The following is a 15,588-nucleotide window of genomic DNA, read 5'->3' as shown; positions in this document are numbered from 1 at the left end:
CCAACCCCGTCAACTCTACCGTTCCTATCGCTGCTGAGGTCCTCAAGGCCAAGGGCGTCTTCAACCCCCAGCGTCTCTTTGGTGTCACCACCCTCGACATCGTCCGTGCCGAGACCTTCGTTGCTGAGATCACTGGCCGGGCTAACCCCCAAGAACTGACCATCCCCGTCATTGGTGGTCACTCTGGAGAGACCATCGTCCCTCTTTTCAGCAAGGCTTCGCCTGCTGTTGATATTCCTAAGGACAAGTACGATGCTCTCGTGAACCGCGTCCAGTTCGGCGGTGACGAGGTCGTCAAGGCCAAGGATGGTGCTGGCAGTGCCACTCTCTCAATGGCTTACGCTGGTTTCCGGTGGGTTGCCTGAACATCTCACACTGCTCCACCCAGTAACTGACGCGACTGCAGATTTGCCGAGAAGGTTCTCCGTGCCGTCAAGGGCGAGAAGGGACTCGTTGAGCCTAGCTACGTCTACCTTCCCAAGGTCTCCAATGGTGGTATTCCTGGAGGCGAGGCCATCGCCAAGGAGACTGGTACCGACTTCTTCTCTGTTCCCATTGAGCTCGGCGTAAGTGGCAGATTGTTTCGTTTCTAGATGGGATATGTGCTAATATTACATAGCCCAACGGTGCCGAGAAGGCCAACAACCCTCTGGAGGGCATCACCGAGCAGGAGAAGGCTCTTCTGGCCAAGGCCACCGAGGGCCTCAAGGGCAACATCTCCAAGGGTGTCAGCTTTGTCCACAACCCTCCCCAAAAGTGAATACCCCCAATTTGATATCTTCCCTAATACCCAGTAAGAGGCTTCCAGAGCAGGCAAGGACACTCCTGAGGAGGCCCATAGCTATGGCACTAGACATAGTAATATGAGTCATGAGCGCGATTGCTGATGATATGACTTTGCGCAGGCTGTGAAATGTTCCGGGCGATGATTTACGGTCGATGTCTTTATAGCCCCGATATTGATGAATCTTGGGGACTGCTGCAGGTATGATTGGAGTTTTGGTCGGGGATTGATCTAAACCATGGCGAAATTTAGCTCTTGCGCATTCATGGCACTCGATGGTTGGATGTTTGGTGTGCTGTGCCCAGGCTTGGTAGAAGGGTATCGTGGTATTATAGCTAAACAGACAAATCCCTCAGGACTTGTTTGGTATGGTTTTAATCTGAAACACGGCACCCGGCAACTCGTTGATTTCAGCTTGGACACTGGTGTTGATTCCAAGGGCAGCCAATGCACCCCGTACGATACCACATGGGAACCATAAGAACTGCGGGGTGTAGCAAGTCAATAAAAGAACAAACTAAGAAGAGATTGGAACTTTCTGGGGCCATACCGGTTGTGCGCGAACGATTGCTTGGCCGCCAGCTTCTGTGCTCATGCGCGAGAAGGGTCGGAATAGGTTGTCGGTCAATACATAAACTCCCTGGCTTAATATTAGCGTAATGTTCTCGTACCGAACAGAGAAGGAAAACAGACTCTGTGATTTGTCTTCAGATTGTCAATATTCTTGCCAAACACCAGCGTCCAAAGATCTTTGCAGAGGAATTTGATGACGTCGAGTGTGTCGTTGAATCGTGGTCGGTCTCTTGAGAATCTGTTACGATGTAAGCCATGACGGCGTAGAGAACTCCAGGCATCAATGCGCACCTCTCTACAAGACCCTGCCCTACTCTGTACCCCAACATCTCAAGGCGATAGTGCACTGCGTCCATATCCTCTTCCTCGTCCTTCCTTGTCGCGGTGCCAGCCATTATTCCGGCTGCGCTGGAGCTTACTGCATGGCTCGTTGAGGCGGTATCTGCGGGTGCGCCATTTGATTCTGATGCGATAGAATCTCGCTCATGAGTTACGCGGTAGGCCATGGGAACGAGCTCAATAAGGAGAAAGTCGAGACAGGAGGAGCTGAGGAAGTTGGCGGATGGATCGCTCGAGTTAAAGGGAGGCATGACGGGTTCGAAAGACATGATGGGCGATTTGGTAGATTTCACTTTAGATCATCAATATCAGAGAATGGTCGGAGCTATGTGTGATCTGGAATATGACTTAATATTCGTGCGCGTGGTAAGTGAAGGACGTCGTTTGCGTCGAACTCAAAGGGATACGTACTTCCAAGCTCACCAAAGTGCTCTCCTGGTTGGAGGAATTGGGCGGGAGCTTCAAGCTCGCTGAGTCAGCATTATCGATAACGATAAGCCGTAATGAAAGGTTGGGGGGTCCATACAACGCGGGGCTCAATTGAGGGAAAGAGCAGAGCGCGGGGCAGTTGAAAAGTTAGAAAAAGTTTATGTAAGTGCAGAGTCAGTTCGATTCTAGTTCAAACCACCACCAACTTTTGTCTCTTTACGGAGCTGGTTCCTCTCAAAGGAATCAATTAAAGTAAGTACATTAAAAATTCAAGTGTGTTTATGAGATACTGACTTTTTACCCTCTCAGAATATACAAAGACCTCGAGTCGAGAACCTCTGTGGACCGACCTTGCCGCCGAATCTCGGAATCGCATTCGTGCCGATTCTTCTCGCATATATTCTCACGAACCAATATGGCGGACCTTCGAATTCTGCTCATCGGTAACGGCGGCCGTGAGCACGCCCTGGCTTGGAAGCTCAGCCAATCTTCTCGAGTTGAGCAGATCTTTGCTGTCCCCGGTAACGGAGGAACTGCTGGATGCCCCAAGACCTCAAATGTTTCTTCAGTCAAGGCTGAGGATTTCGCTGGTCTTGTCAAGTTTTCTCAGGAGAACGGCGTTAACCTCGTTGTTCCTGGTCCTGAGGCTCCTCTCGTCGACGGTGTTGAGGGATGGTTCCGAAAGGCTGGCATTCCCTGCTTCGGCCCCTCCAAGGAAGCTGCGCGACTTGAGGGCAGCAAGACCTACTCCAAGGATTTCATGAAGAAGTACAACGTTCCCACTGCTGCTTATGAGAACTTCTCCGACTACAACAAGGCCGTTGCATACATCGATAGCGTCGACCATGACGTTGTTATCAAGGCCACTGGTCTCGCTGCTGGAAAGGGTGTTATCCTTCCCCAGACCAAGGAGGAGGCCAAGGCTGCTTTGAAGCAAATCATGGTTGACAAGGAGTTCGGCGACGCTGGCGACGAGGTTGTAATTGAAGAGCTTCTCATTGGTGATGAGCTCAGTGTTCTGACTTTCTGCGACGGCTACGCTATCCGATCTCTGCCTCTCGCCCAGGACCACAAGCGCATTTTCGATGGAGACCAGGGCCCTAACACTGGTGGCATGGGATGCTATGCGCCTACAAACATTGCTACCAAGGAGCTTACTGAGCTCATCGACCGTGAGATTCTAGAGCCCACCATCTCCGGTATGCGCCGAGAGCAGCAGCCTTTCCGTGGTGTTCTCTTCACTGGTCTCATGATCACCAGCAAGGGACCCAAGGTTCTCGAGTACAACGTCCGATTCGGTGACCCTGAAACACAAACTGTCCTTCCTCTTCTCTCTGCCGATACCGATTTGGCTGAGATCATGCTTGCTTGTGCCAACGGCTACCTCGACAACTGCAAGCTTACCGTTGAGAACAAGTTCAGCGCCACTGTTGTCCTTGCTTCCGGTGGTTACCCCGGTTCTTACCCCAAGGGTAAGGCTATGTCTGTCCAGACGCCTCCCGCTGGCTGCAACATCTTCCACGCTGGTACCACACTCGACAGCACTGGTCTCAAGACTTCTGGTGGTCGTGTCATTGCCATCAACGCTGTTGGTGACTCGCTCCGAGCTGCTGTTGATGCTGCCTATGCCGCTCTTGACCAGAAGGTCATTGATTTCGAGGGTGCTTTCTTCCGAAAGGATATCGCTCACCGAGCTTTCCGCTCAACTGCTCAGACCTCCATGACTTATGCCCAGGCTGGCGTCGATATCCAAGCCGGAAACGACTTTGTCGAGAAGATCAAGAAGGCTGTTGCCAGCACCAAGCGACCTGGCGCTGATGCTGAGATTGGTGGCTTTGGTGGTGAGGTTGATCTGTCTCAAGCTGGCTACCCTCAAGCTCCCATTATCGTTGGTGCTATTGACGGCGTTGGCACCAAGCTCATGATTGCCCAGGCAATGAAGAAGCACGACACAGTTGGTATCGATCTGGTTGCCATGAATGTCAACGACCTTGTTGTTCAGGGTGCTACCCCTGTCATGTTCCTCGATTACTACGGCTGCAGCAAGTTGGACCTCTCTACTGCTGCTGACTTCGTTCAGGGTGTTGCTGATGGTTGCCGACAAGCTGGCTGTGCCCTTGTTGGTGGTGAGACTGCTGAGATGCCTGGTATGTACCAGAACGATGATTACGACGCTGCTGGTTGTGCTGTCGGTACCGTTACTGCTGATATCAAGCTTCCTCGCAAGGATGACATGGCTCAAGACGATGTCCTCCTCGGTCTTGGCTCCGCTGGCGCCCACTCCAACGGTTTCTCCCTGGCTCGTCGCATTGTCTCTCGCGCTGGCCTCAGCTACACTGACCCTGCTCCTTGGGACCAGTCCACCACTGTTGGCGAGTCCCTTCTCACCCCTACACGAATTTACGTCAAGTCTCTTCTGCCCGTCCTCTCACACATCAAGGGTCTTGCTCACATCACCGGTGGCGGCCTCGTCGAGAACGTTCCCCGCATGATCCCCGAATCTCTCGCTGCTGAAATCGAGTTTGGCTCGTGGGAGATTCCTCCTGTATTCAAGTGGATGCGCGAGGCTGGCAACGTCGAGCCCATCGAGATGTGCCGCACCTTCAACTCTGGTGTCGGTATGGTCATTGCTGTTGACCCTGCAAAGGCCGACAGCGTTTCTCAGGCTCTTACGGATGCTGGTGAGAAGGTGTACCGCATCGGCCGTCTCACCCGCCGTGACCAAGGCGAGGCTTGCTTGATCCACAACGTTGACTCGTGGAAGGCTGAGACTGCTGTGCCTAGCAAGAGGAAGGACATTGGAGCGTAATTTGGTAAAGCGATAACAAAAAAGTATATGTGTGATTTATGGAGTCAATTGGGTCATGATGGGATAGGAATTTGGTTTAAATCAGAGTTGAATGTGATGATTTGAGGGTGAGATAGAAGGCATGTTCGAGATGATATTTCTCTTTGGCCAATACACATGAATGAAAAATGATTTATGCGTTTCTGAAACTCGCGTTTTCCTGTGAAAAAATTTGCAATTTGTGACTTCATCGTCACAACATTGGTTCGCGACTTAGACAATCATCAAACTTTGTACTCTTTGCTTTCCATGACGCTCCTATTTGGAATGAGAACATGTGGAAGAGGTTACTTGTCTTTCTATTGCCTCCTGTTATGTTTGAGACTAGACCCTGTCTCTTAAAGTAAATTACCCCTGAACGACTGATCCCCTTTCTTTTGAATACTCCCTTACACCTCGCGAAAAACAACCGTGATAGCAATGCCGGTAATTAGCAGGGGAATCATTTTCCGTCTCCTCCAACGCCGGTTCAGAACATGCCAAAGTAAAAGTCATCAACCAACACCCGTAATATCAAGCAGCTATATGGGCTGCCCCCTGTGACATATTTCACTGTCACCATAAACTCATTTTAAAGAGTCTTACGATTCCGTCTATGTTTCTTGCGTCCCTGAGGACGAGCATCCCCCTAAAGATACCCGAGATCACCTGGCGAGATTGGAGAGTTGTTGGGTAAGTTGCCTGAGAATCCGTTCATCGACGTGTTTTGCCTTTTTGGGGGCGGAGGCGGATCATCATCATCATCGTCAGATAGCGTTAGGTCGATGACAGCGGCCACTGGGCGCTTCGCGCTGGTAGACGCTACGCCTCTCGGTCCAGCAGAAGACGACACATCGCGACCTGCTGTCACTGGCGTACTGATCGGTGTAGAGATTTTGGGCGTCTCTAAACGGCGGTGGCCAATAGAATTGACCTCTGATATTACCAGGTCGTCGTCGTCATCATCAAATGCATTTGCGTAAGATGAGTTTCCATTCGTGTGCCCTTGACTACTGTCATCTGTGCTCTTGAGATGCCATTCGCCATTGGGTTCGATGGTCACAGTTTCCTGACTCTTTGGTGTTTTTTCCAGGATGTCTTTGACATAACTGCTCGAGGTTAGAAAAGAAAGGCCCTTTATAGTCATTGCTGATAAACTTACGCATCGACAGCCAACTGCTCAAAAGTTGCGGACTTGTTGCAAATAGGACATTGCCATTGCGGGCCTTGTTCTTGCAGTTGAAGATAAGAAGTGGCATCAAAACATTGCAAGTGTGTGCAGCTCAAGCCACGGCAAGGGAGTGCTAATCGCATGTATGACAACGGGCATTTGAGAGATAGCACCTGTGAAGTTGCTACCACATCTGGATCTTGTGCTTTGGCGTTGACTAATTGCATATCAGTCATGGCTCAGGAGTACTGGATAAGTCATGAGTGGCACATACGTTCTTGCTTTACAGATTCAATCGATATCTTCTTGCCATTGGCAATGCGCTCCGCAAGCTGTTCGACAGATGTTATCTTGCAAACATTTATCACAAGGTAGAAATTCTGTATTCGGTGTCAGACTATGATTGTAACAACGCTTGTGCATAATGCTCACCTTGGATGTCAGCGCGTATGTGAACTCAACGTTGTTGGTATATTTCGGACGAAGACGAAGCGCTTTTGTGATGTCAACCGGTCTAGTAGATCCAGGTTTGTTCTTCAAGCCGCGCAAATTGGCCTTGACCTCGCCGCCGTTCACCTTAAGCTCTGACTGGTGAGGAAATGCGACATCTTGAATTCCCAAAGTGTCTCCGGCGCAAAAGACCATCACTCGGTACGAAGGGTCGTTAACGCACTTCTGTAAGGCAGGATGATCGTCTAGTCTGATGGGATAGGTAATGGTGTTACGGTGCTGCGACATGACTGGACAGGGGCGTTAGAATGAACAAGTCGGACAAGGTACACACCACGACGCGCAAACATACCATCACAGGTCTTTATCTCACCAGCAACCGCCTCGATCTGATAAAACGGGCTCGGTTTGAAGGTGAGGGACACTGACGAGCTGAAGTTGACCACAGAGCGCTGACCATTAGATAGGCTGCCGTGTGTGCTAGGGAACGACATGCTGTGCAATCCGAAAGGTGTTGAGGAAGCATGACCATGTGAAATCGGGTAGTTGGACCGAGAGGGCGAGGATCCGGTCTGAGAGCTCGAGATGGAATTGTGCACGCTCTGGCGAATCTGCTGTAGGCGCACGGGATCGTTGGCGTTGACGGCTTCTTGGATGACTGGTGGCGAAGAGGGCATGGTTAGCTATGATATTGAGGAGTTTTGAAGCAGTGATTCACGGCCGAACAAGCATGCGAAAGAGAGATGAAGCCATCGCGCAGTGCAGACGAAAACAAGAGTGAATTGTGTATGAGCAGGTCCTAGACTCACGATTATGTATGCGACGCTGCAGCTCAGCCTTGATGCCAGTACTCTTGACTCCGTTGACTTGACACACAGAAGAGAGTTGGCGATTTAACAAGCGATTAACTTGTCGCGCAAGAGAACTCGCTTCTGATCGAAGATTTGCGTGTGCAGTTGTTGAGTGCGAGGGTGCAGCCGTAGCGGACCCAAAGCCTGCGGAAGCCATGTCGAGTCGAAGCCTCGAAGGGGTCGGTCGTTCCTTCCGTTTATCGGTCGCTAATATTTGCGTTTTTGGGCCGAGGGAAGGTGTCGTTATCGTTTTCGAGGGAGATTATGTGTGGAGGAAGGTGCTGCCAGAGTTGGGCGCGAACAGTGGTAGTGGAAGTCGCGCAACGGCATCCAAGGCAGATGCGCAGGCTGATCGGGTGCAGCCTGTAGAGGGAGGTATTTGGTTGTGGCAGACTGACTGGACGGGACGGGATGAATGGGAAAATGGCGAGGTACCGTGAGAATAGGTACGAGTGAGTGAGTGGCTGAGTGAACGAGTGGAAGCGAGATAAAAGTTACATCTGGAAGACAAATGTACAATCGGATTATAAAAGGTTAAGTTAATGAGCCCTCCACTCTGACTGACTCTGAATAATGAGAATTCGATCGACTATCTCAACCACCACGCGTGCTCTAACTTAAACTCGTCGTCGTCGGGTCCTCTCACGCTAGGTATGTCATGTTTGCCCAGTCTTTAGAGTGTTGTCGCACACGAGTCCAACAAGAGCAGGCGGTCATCCCTGGCAGATGCAGGGAGTGGACTGGGATCCGGCGTCTGTCTCTGTTGATCTCTGCTTTAGTCTACTAGCCACACACCGCCACAACTAAACTCACTACTGCCCCTTGATAGCTTGTCCCAACTTTTTTTTCTTAGCAGCAGGGGACTTTGATAACGACTTTTACTCAAGCATCCATCTTCAACCATATCGACAAAAATGGCAAAGAGCGCACGAGCAAGCACCAGAAAGGCCAACAACAGGCGCCTTGTCAAAAATGTTTTTGGTCCTGCTGAGGCTGCTCGAAATGAGCGTCTCTCTGCTAAGCTCCTTGAGTTGGCCAAGCAGCCCAAGCCTGAGTCCTCAGATGTGAACATGAACAGTGAGTGACATGGTACACTACAACCTCAAAGACGACTGCTCGCTAACATACCAATTCTCAGCACAAGAAGAAGACGCCAACGATGATGTCAAGGAGGATGTTCAAGACAATGAAGCCACATGTGAGTTTGGACAAAACCGCCTGTCTGTCTCATTCATTTTCACTAACCAGCCATGTCTAGCAATGGATGTGGACTCAAAGAAGCCTTCCAGTGGTCGTATTGAGAAGAAGCGAGTCGACAAGCGCAAGCAAAAGGCTTCCAAGATTGTCTTCAAGTCTTACGGTAGTCGATCCAAGAGCAAGAAGAAGAGCTCTTAAACCGAACTTGGGGTAAAATTGTTTTCTGGTCTTTATTCTGGGGGTTTCTATCCATTCATCGGCGTTTAGCAGCAAAATCTAAATCAATCTGAATCTGTGATACCCGAAATTTCCATCTAGATTTGCCCCTCAGCCTTGTGTGGCTCAACATCCAATTCGAGTTGAGCAGCCAATCACGCTACCGCCTTCAACCACCACCTCTTTGGTTCGTCTTGGCAAGGCTATCGTATAGGTTGTCGCGCTCTCATCTCGACACGTCCATCACTTCTACAGCTGACACATTTTTAATTGTTCCATATAATGATGGCGCATTATTGACGGGTTATTTTCTGTATAAATACGATAATCAACCTCGTCTTAGTCACTCCTTTGTACTATTCTTTAATTGTCTCTTATAATGGTGTCCTCTCAGAATGGCTCGTTACTGCGCACTCTGTTGCTTGTCGCAGCCAATCTTTTAATCCCGGTCTCAATTGTCGTCTTTGCGCTGGGCTTCTTCCCATATAAACCCTTTCTTCCTGGATTGGCTGAATTCGAGTCTCTTGAATTTGGATCGCCTCCTGATGCGCCATTTGATCGTTTAATATTTATGGTTGTCGATGCCCTCAGAAGGTAGAGCTTTAATGAACCCTGCTATCTCATTCTGAACTCTCAATTGACCTTTCTTGTAGCGACTTTGTGTACTCGGACGCCTCGGGATTTGATTATGTTCAAAGGTATTTCATATCAATTGTAATTCATCTCATAAATACTTGTGCTTATCAAATTCCAGTCTCATCCGAGATGGCAGCGCAATGCCTTTTACAGCCAATGCTCGATCACCCACAGTTACTATGCCCAGAATCAAGTCCATGACAACCGGTTCAATTCCTTCGTTTGTTGATCTCATTTTGAACTTCGACGAGGCAGATACTTCGTCCACACTCGCTTCTCAAGATACTTGGTTGGCTCAGATTAAAGCCAAGGGCATGGGCAAGCTTCTCATGTACGGCGATGACACTTGGCTGAAGCTGTTTCCCAACACTTTCGATCGCGAAGATGGAACTTCCAGCTTCTTTGTGGCGGTTTGTGACTTGACACATGATTCTCATGTTCAACCCTGACTGATATCTTACTAGGACTTCACAGAGGTTGACAATAATGTCACCAGAAACATTGCCCCTGAACTTGAGAACAATGATTGGGGTCTTATGGTGCTTCATTATCTTGGTCTGGATCATATCGGGCATAAGGCTGGACCAAAGAGGTTTGTTTCACTGGAGGCTGTTTCTCCTATCAGTTCACTAACACGTCAAAAGCTCGAATATGTTTCCCAAGCAGCGCGAAATGGACGGTATTGTTAAGACCCTTTTCGAAGCCATGGAGTCCAAGCCTCATTTGGACTCGACACTCCTCGTCCTTTGCGGTGATCATGGCATGAACGATGCTGGTAACCATGGTGCTTCTTCACCCGGCGAAACCTCACCCGCCTTGGTTTTCATGTCCCCAAAACTGAAGAAGGTCTCTCAAAAGCTTTCTGCCCCAGCTCAACCCAAGGATGAGTTTGATTACTACTCCATGGTCGAGCAATCTGACTTGGCGCCTACTATTGCCGCCCTTCTGGGTTTCCCGGTATCCAAGAACAATCTGGGAGCCTTCATCCCTGATTTCCTCCCCTTCTGGCACAATACCAGTGATCAGATTCAAATTCTAGTTCGAAATGCTAGACAAATCCTCAACATTGTCACAGCCGCTTTTGGAAGTGAGCTCTTTCACGCACCGAGTAGCGTTGACCCCTGTGCTCTTGAGCAGACCGAGATCAACGAACTGGCATGTCAATGGCGAAGGATCAACAAGGAGGCACATGTACTCGCAGCTGGTGACAAGCTGGACCAAAAGTGGCTTGATGACATGTCACAGTGGCTCCGTCGAGCCCAAGATCTCATGAGTAGCATGGCTTCAAACTACGACATGCCTAAGCTTTACATCGGCCAAGCGATCGCTGCTGTTGCCGCTATTGCAAGCACAGTTGTTCTTGTCAGTCTTGGGACTCATCGAGATGGACAAGTTCTTCCATTCAGCCTCATGACCTTATCCTACGGCGCCATGATGTATGCGAGTAGCTACGTCGAAGAGGAACAGCACTTTTGGTACTGGTCATCTAGCATTTGGCTTGTAACACAAGGAGTGCTTCATATCCGAAGGTATGCGATAGTCGAGTACAGAATTAGCTTCTCATACTAACCAAGATCCTAGGAGAAACAGCCTTACCAGCATCGCTTGGGTCTTCGTTGCACTCGTGGCTTTGAGACTCACCAGGGGCTGGAATCAGACTGGCCAGAAGTTTGCTGGAAGTCCTGACATCGTGAAGAGCTTCGTCGTCACGCACCCTCAACTTCTCTGGGCTATTATCACTTTTGGATACATTCTCATGTCATTCCGCTTGCTTGCCCGTCTGAAGAGCCTCCCTTCTCTGGCTAGCACAGGTGCTACCTCAGTTCTGCTCATGTCTGCGTATAGCTTCAAGCTTGACTTTACGAGCGAGGATGCCCCGGAGCTTGTTGTTGGCTTTGCTAGAAGCTTTAACGACATGTTCGTGGGCCAGTCATTGCTTTGGAGGGCCAGGACTGCCTTTATTCTTCTTGGCGTCTTGTTTGGATATGGCATCTATCGGTCGTTCACCGGCGGTCGAAATGGCCAGTTGCAGTCAGGTAACGTCTCTCATGCACCATATTTGCACTACAGCCACTGACACATTACAGCATATCTTTTCCACCATCTCTATACCATCTTTGGCATGACCCAGTCTCGTGCTGCAAACATTCCCCTCTTTCTATTGTCTGATATCCTCTTCCAAGCACTCCAAGCCACCGACCTCTCCGTGACTGGAATCACCATCACAGCTATTCTTCTTCAATACACAACATTCTTCGCCTTTGGTGGCTCGAACGCCATCTCCTCCGTCGATCTTTCCAGCGCATACAACGGTATCAGTGGCTTCAATTTCTTTGCCGTTGGTTTTCTCACTTTGGTCAGCAACTGGGCTGGGCCAATCTTCTGGACATCTGCCACCAACCTTCTCCTACTGCGCAAGTACCACGACGGTCAGCGCAATGCCTTCTGGCAATACATTACTTTGCAGACTGTCTTTGTCTCTGCGACAGTTTCATTGGTCATGGCAGCTTGCACTTCACTGAGAACTCATCTGTTTATTTGGACAGTTTTCTCGCCCAAGTATCTCTACTGTATGGCCTGGAGTCTCGGTCAACACTTGTTGATCAACATTGGCTTCGGTGGTCTCCTATTTTGGTTGGGGTCGCGTAACTAGCACCATTTGGCTTCTCAGTAATGGGTATCTTCATGTATGAATATCTGAGAGCTTTGTATAAGCATGACTCCGGGTATCTAACCAGGAATTCGTGGATAAAAACATCAAAATTTAGAAACAATAGTAAATCAAGAACACGTCGCCAAAACCAAGTTCCCTCCATAACGAACCCATGGCATCCGTCCAACCATCACGATACACCAAACCATCCAGGTCCCATGTCATTACTTCATCAATCTTTGTCTCTTACGCGTCTGTCATCTCTACATCCTCGCCATCTGACAACAGGTCGTCCACAAGAGATTCTCGTTCGCCCTTTTCTTCCTTAGGAACCACAGTGTCATCACTTTCTTCATCCTCCTCCTTAATGCTTGGCTCCTCCATGACTGTCTTCTCTTCCTCAGGAGATGGATGATCCGTAATCACCGAGGTACTCCTGCTGGTACGTCGGTGGGCTGGTTGTTGTTCATCGAGGGCATTCACGATCTTGCCCAAACTGACATGAAGCTTGAAGAGTGCGCTGCGGCTAGTGGCATCAGACAGTAAGCCCTCTTCCACTGCAATGCTAACCTCATTGTAAGCCTCACGCAGCTTCTCCTCGTTTGATCCAGGGGAAATGTGTAGCTTTCCAAGAAGAGTGCCGATGAGTTTCTTTTCTTCTTCTGTAGATGGGTCAGTATGCGTAATTGTCAATGCAAGTTGTTAACTCACTAGTGATGTTGCCTTGTAATTTCTCTAGGATATCCATGGCAAAGTCAAGATGCACGTCACCATTGACCGCCTTCTTATCAGATTCCAGCAGGTTTGTAGATCTGTAGCATTTTCGGGGATCGGTCCAGTCGACGAGGCAAGCTCCGATGGTAGTCATGCTGACCATATCTTCCTCAACATCCACATCATCGTCCTCCAGGCTTTCGCGAACATTGAATAGAGCATGGATTGCGTCAAGGGCGATGGACCGCATGAGGTTCTGGTTCTCTTCTCGGGAAAAGCAGAAGACAGGGAGGAAGTAGTTGAGTGCCTGTCGAACGGTCTGGTTGGATGCAGACGAGGGGTCAAAGTACGCGACGACGAGTGACTTGAGCAGATCCTGGCAGGCCTCCTCCTCACTGACGACACGGCCAAGCAGCAGCTTTGAGGCGGCAACAGTAGCAGCCGCCTGGACCTCAGGTGACTTGCCACCACCCTTGACAGCTTTGACGTAAATCTTCAGCAGGCCAGGTGTTGACGATAAGAGCTGGGCGCCATGAACATTGAGGATATCGGTGAGAATGTGCAGAGCAGTGATCTGGAGTGCTGTGTGACCCTTGGTGAAAAAATGCATGAACAAGCTAAGATTCTCCTCGGCAAGTGAGCGATCTTGCAAGGCACAAAGGCCAAGACAAACCAGGCCTCGCTCACGTACGGGCGCCTCGTGACTTCGGACTGCTGGGACAACGAGGTTATTCAACATCGCCACAAGATCGGTGTTGTCCTGGAGGTTGCTTGCCACATGGGTGAGCATGCACTGAACGATATGCAAGCACTTCATGTTGACAACAATCTCTCTCACTGCCTTCTCGCGCGCTTCTTCCTCAGTCAATTCAGGGCTACCACCTCGCTTGCTTCCCTTAGTTGGCGTGCTCTGGCCGCTAACCTCTGATCTGGCTGAATGGAAACTGTCTTCTGCATCATCTGCAGGAGGGTCGTCGACAATGGTGTCATGAACATCTGCCACTGACTCTAGGACAATGCTTATGAATTCTCGCTCTCCGGCAGCATCTGGAGAACAGATACTCTGAAGCGTCTCAACAGCGAGCTTTGTCACCTCGTCTGGTAAATCGGGAATCGAAATAGCCTGTCGAAGCAGGGTGAACATCTTACGTCGTCCAACCTCGTCAGAGTAGTCAAGGGTCAGTGCAATTTGGAGTAATTGTTCAACAATAAACTCCTGCTCTACCGTGTCTTCTTCTTCATCTTCGTCGTCTGCTTCTGCTACCCTCTTAACGGCAGCAGTCAGGACGTGTAGGTATCGTTCCAAGAAGAAAGCGAGCTTGGTGACCTCAGGGAGCTTTTCTTCCAAGAGGTTCAGGTACTTGCCATCGCCTTCAAGACGGCAGAAATCATTGAAACTCCTGGCCATGAAGACAGATTCGGCGGATAGGGTCTCCCAAAAGTGATCATTGAACTCTACTGTCTCACGGTAGTCCGGGCGCCCCTCCCAGAAGCCTTTCATGGCCTCTAGTGCAACGCCGTTTTCAACGCCAGTGTTGATCACGTCGATTCGCTCTAGCAGTTCAAGGAGGCCGTCAAAGTTGGGGGGTGCTGGTTCTGCAGGTACGCCATCCTCTTGGGGGGGTGCACCCGCGCAATCCTCAATCCATCGCTCACGGAACAGTCTGCTTGCAGCTTTTCGGACGTTCTCGTCTCTGTCACGGATACCCCAGCGAAGGAGCTTCTCTCGCATTTTAACAGACAAGTGGCGGAAATCACCTAGGGCAGGGAGGAGCCTGGAATAAACAGCCCTTCGAGTTGCTGCATCTTGATCACGGGCGCGCTCAAGAAGGACTGACAAAGTCTCGGGTAAGATGGGAAGGTTGACGAGGAGCGATCTTCGCACATCAGCATTAGGGTCGTTCTGTAGAACCTCCAACAGCTTCTCGAGCAGTCCAGTATCGTCATCGTCGCTATCATCCGAATTGGTGCAACCCTCCGTCTGATTGCCTGCAAGACGGCCAAGACCCAGCACCGCTTGAGAGCGGACCATGGCCTCCTTGTCTCGGATCCTCTTAAGTAGCCCATGGCGCAGTTTCTGGAAGAGATCGTCGTCTATCGCGTCGAGCGAATTGATAATGTGAGAAATGAGCTGTGTCGACCTGAAGCGAACCACCTTATCCTTGGCGGTCAGAAGAGGAAGAATGGCTTCGAGAAGTTGTGAGGTCAGGCGAGTGCTTGGAGTCTCTGGCATGACACTTGCATCTTGGTCGATCTCTCCTAGAAGTTCATTGTCTTTTGCACTTGCGTGCTGCAGAAAGAGGCCGGTGAATTTGATTGACTTTTCTCCCACACTCTCCGACTTCTTGATTGGCATGATTTTGATGACGCATCGTATAAATTCGTGATTAAAAGCATCCTCGTCGAAATCATCTGCTTGAGATTGGTCGGGGTTTGTTGGCTCATAAGCGCAAGACTCCTGGATCTTTCGTAGATTCACGACAAGCTTTCGGTGTGTTGCCGTAGTTCTCTGTGCATCACGAAAGACAGCACATACTTTGGTTCGGAGAGCGTTATCAGGGGTATCAACTGGTTCAGCGACTGGGGAGGTACGGGACGCAGCAGAGCTTCGCGTAGCTGACGTCCTCGAAGAACGGGCGGTAGTTCTTGCAGGCATTTTTCGAGTGTCGCTTTAGTCCATTGACTGTTGTTGAGAGAGCAATGTTGATAGTTGCCCAAGGAGGTTTCGCATTGTTTGTTTACCAGTAT

General features: G+C 49.9%; 6 protein-coding genes across 6 annotated transcripts; 3 read left to right on the top strand and 3 right to left on the bottom strand.

Annotated features, from left to right (window-relative positions):
* Positions 1-1,136: 1,136 nt before the first annotated feature.
* Positions 1,137-1,965, bottom strand: FTJAE_13002 (trafficking particle complex subunit 6B; the record flags this gene model as incomplete). Its single annotated transcript, XM_037346102.1, has 4 exons — positions 1,137-1,268; positions 1,335-1,424; positions 1,478-1,595; positions 1,649-1,965. The coding sequence occupies 4 exons, from the start codon at positions 1,963-1,965 to the stop codon at positions 1,137-1,139; spliced, it is 657 nt and encodes a 218-aa protein (XP_037199992.1).
* A 575-nt stretch (positions 1,966-2,540) lies between these two features.
* On the top strand, positions 2,541-4,934 carry FTJAE_13001 (bifunctional purine biosynthetic ade1; the record flags this gene model as incomplete). Its single annotated transcript, XM_037346101.1, has 1 exon — positions 2,541-4,934. The coding sequence occupies one exon, from the start codon at positions 2,541-2,543 to the stop codon at positions 4,932-4,934; it is 2,394 nt and encodes a 797-aa protein (XP_037199991.1).
* Positions 4,935-5,601: 667 nt separating this feature from the next.
* Positions 5,602-7,250, bottom strand: FTJAE_13000 (uncharacterized protein; the record flags this gene model as incomplete). The annotated part of the gene is made up of 5 exons (XM_037346100.1): positions 5,602-6,061; positions 6,115-6,340; positions 6,398-6,503; positions 6,556-6,863; positions 6,926-7,250. The coding sequence occupies 5 exons, from the start codon at positions 7,248-7,250 to the stop codon at positions 5,602-5,604; spliced, it is 1,425 nt and encodes a 474-aa protein (XP_037199990.1).
* Positions 7,251-8,338: 1,088 nt separating this feature from the next.
* FTJAE_12999 (family UPF0642) lies at positions 8,339-8,819 on the top strand (the record flags this gene model as incomplete). Its single annotated transcript, XM_037346096.1, has 3 exons — positions 8,339-8,501; positions 8,563-8,622; positions 8,683-8,819. The coding sequence occupies 3 exons, from the start codon at positions 8,339-8,341 to the stop codon at positions 8,817-8,819; spliced, it is 360 nt and encodes a 119-aa protein (XP_037199989.1).
* A 397-nt stretch (positions 8,820-9,216) lies between these two features.
* FTJAE_12998 (ethanolaminephosphotransferase) lies at positions 9,217-12,126 on the top strand (the record flags this gene model as incomplete). Its single annotated transcript, XM_037346095.1, has 7 exons — positions 9,217-9,431; positions 9,491-9,535; positions 9,592-9,883; positions 9,938-10,065; positions 10,118-11,002; positions 11,055-11,509; positions 11,561-12,126. The coding sequence occupies 7 exons, from the start codon at positions 9,217-9,219 to the stop codon at positions 12,124-12,126; spliced, it is 2,586 nt and encodes an 861-aa protein (XP_037199988.1).
* Positions 12,127-12,372: 246 nt separating this feature from the next.
* FTJAE_12997 (condensin complex subunit 3) lies at positions 12,373-15,496 on the bottom strand (the record flags this gene model as incomplete). The annotated part of the gene is made up of 2 exons (XM_037346094.1): positions 12,373-12,788; positions 12,838-15,496. 2 exons carry the CDS (start codon positions 15,494-15,496, stop codon positions 12,373-12,375), a joined length of 3,075 nt encoding a protein of 1,024 aa, XP_037199987.1.
* Positions 15,497-15,588: the final 92 nt, after the last annotated feature.

Source organism: Fusarium tjaetaba (assembly GCF_013396195.1).
Source record: "Fusarium tjaetaba strain NRRL 66243 chromosome Unknown NRRL66243_c0000377, whole genome shotgun sequence".
Lineage (NCBI taxonomy): Eukaryota > Fungi > Ascomycota > Sordariomycetes > Hypocreales > Nectriaceae > Fusarium > Fusarium tjaetaba.
Note: the sequence above shows the minus strand (reverse complement) of the source record. Positions and strands in the feature narration are given on the sequence as shown.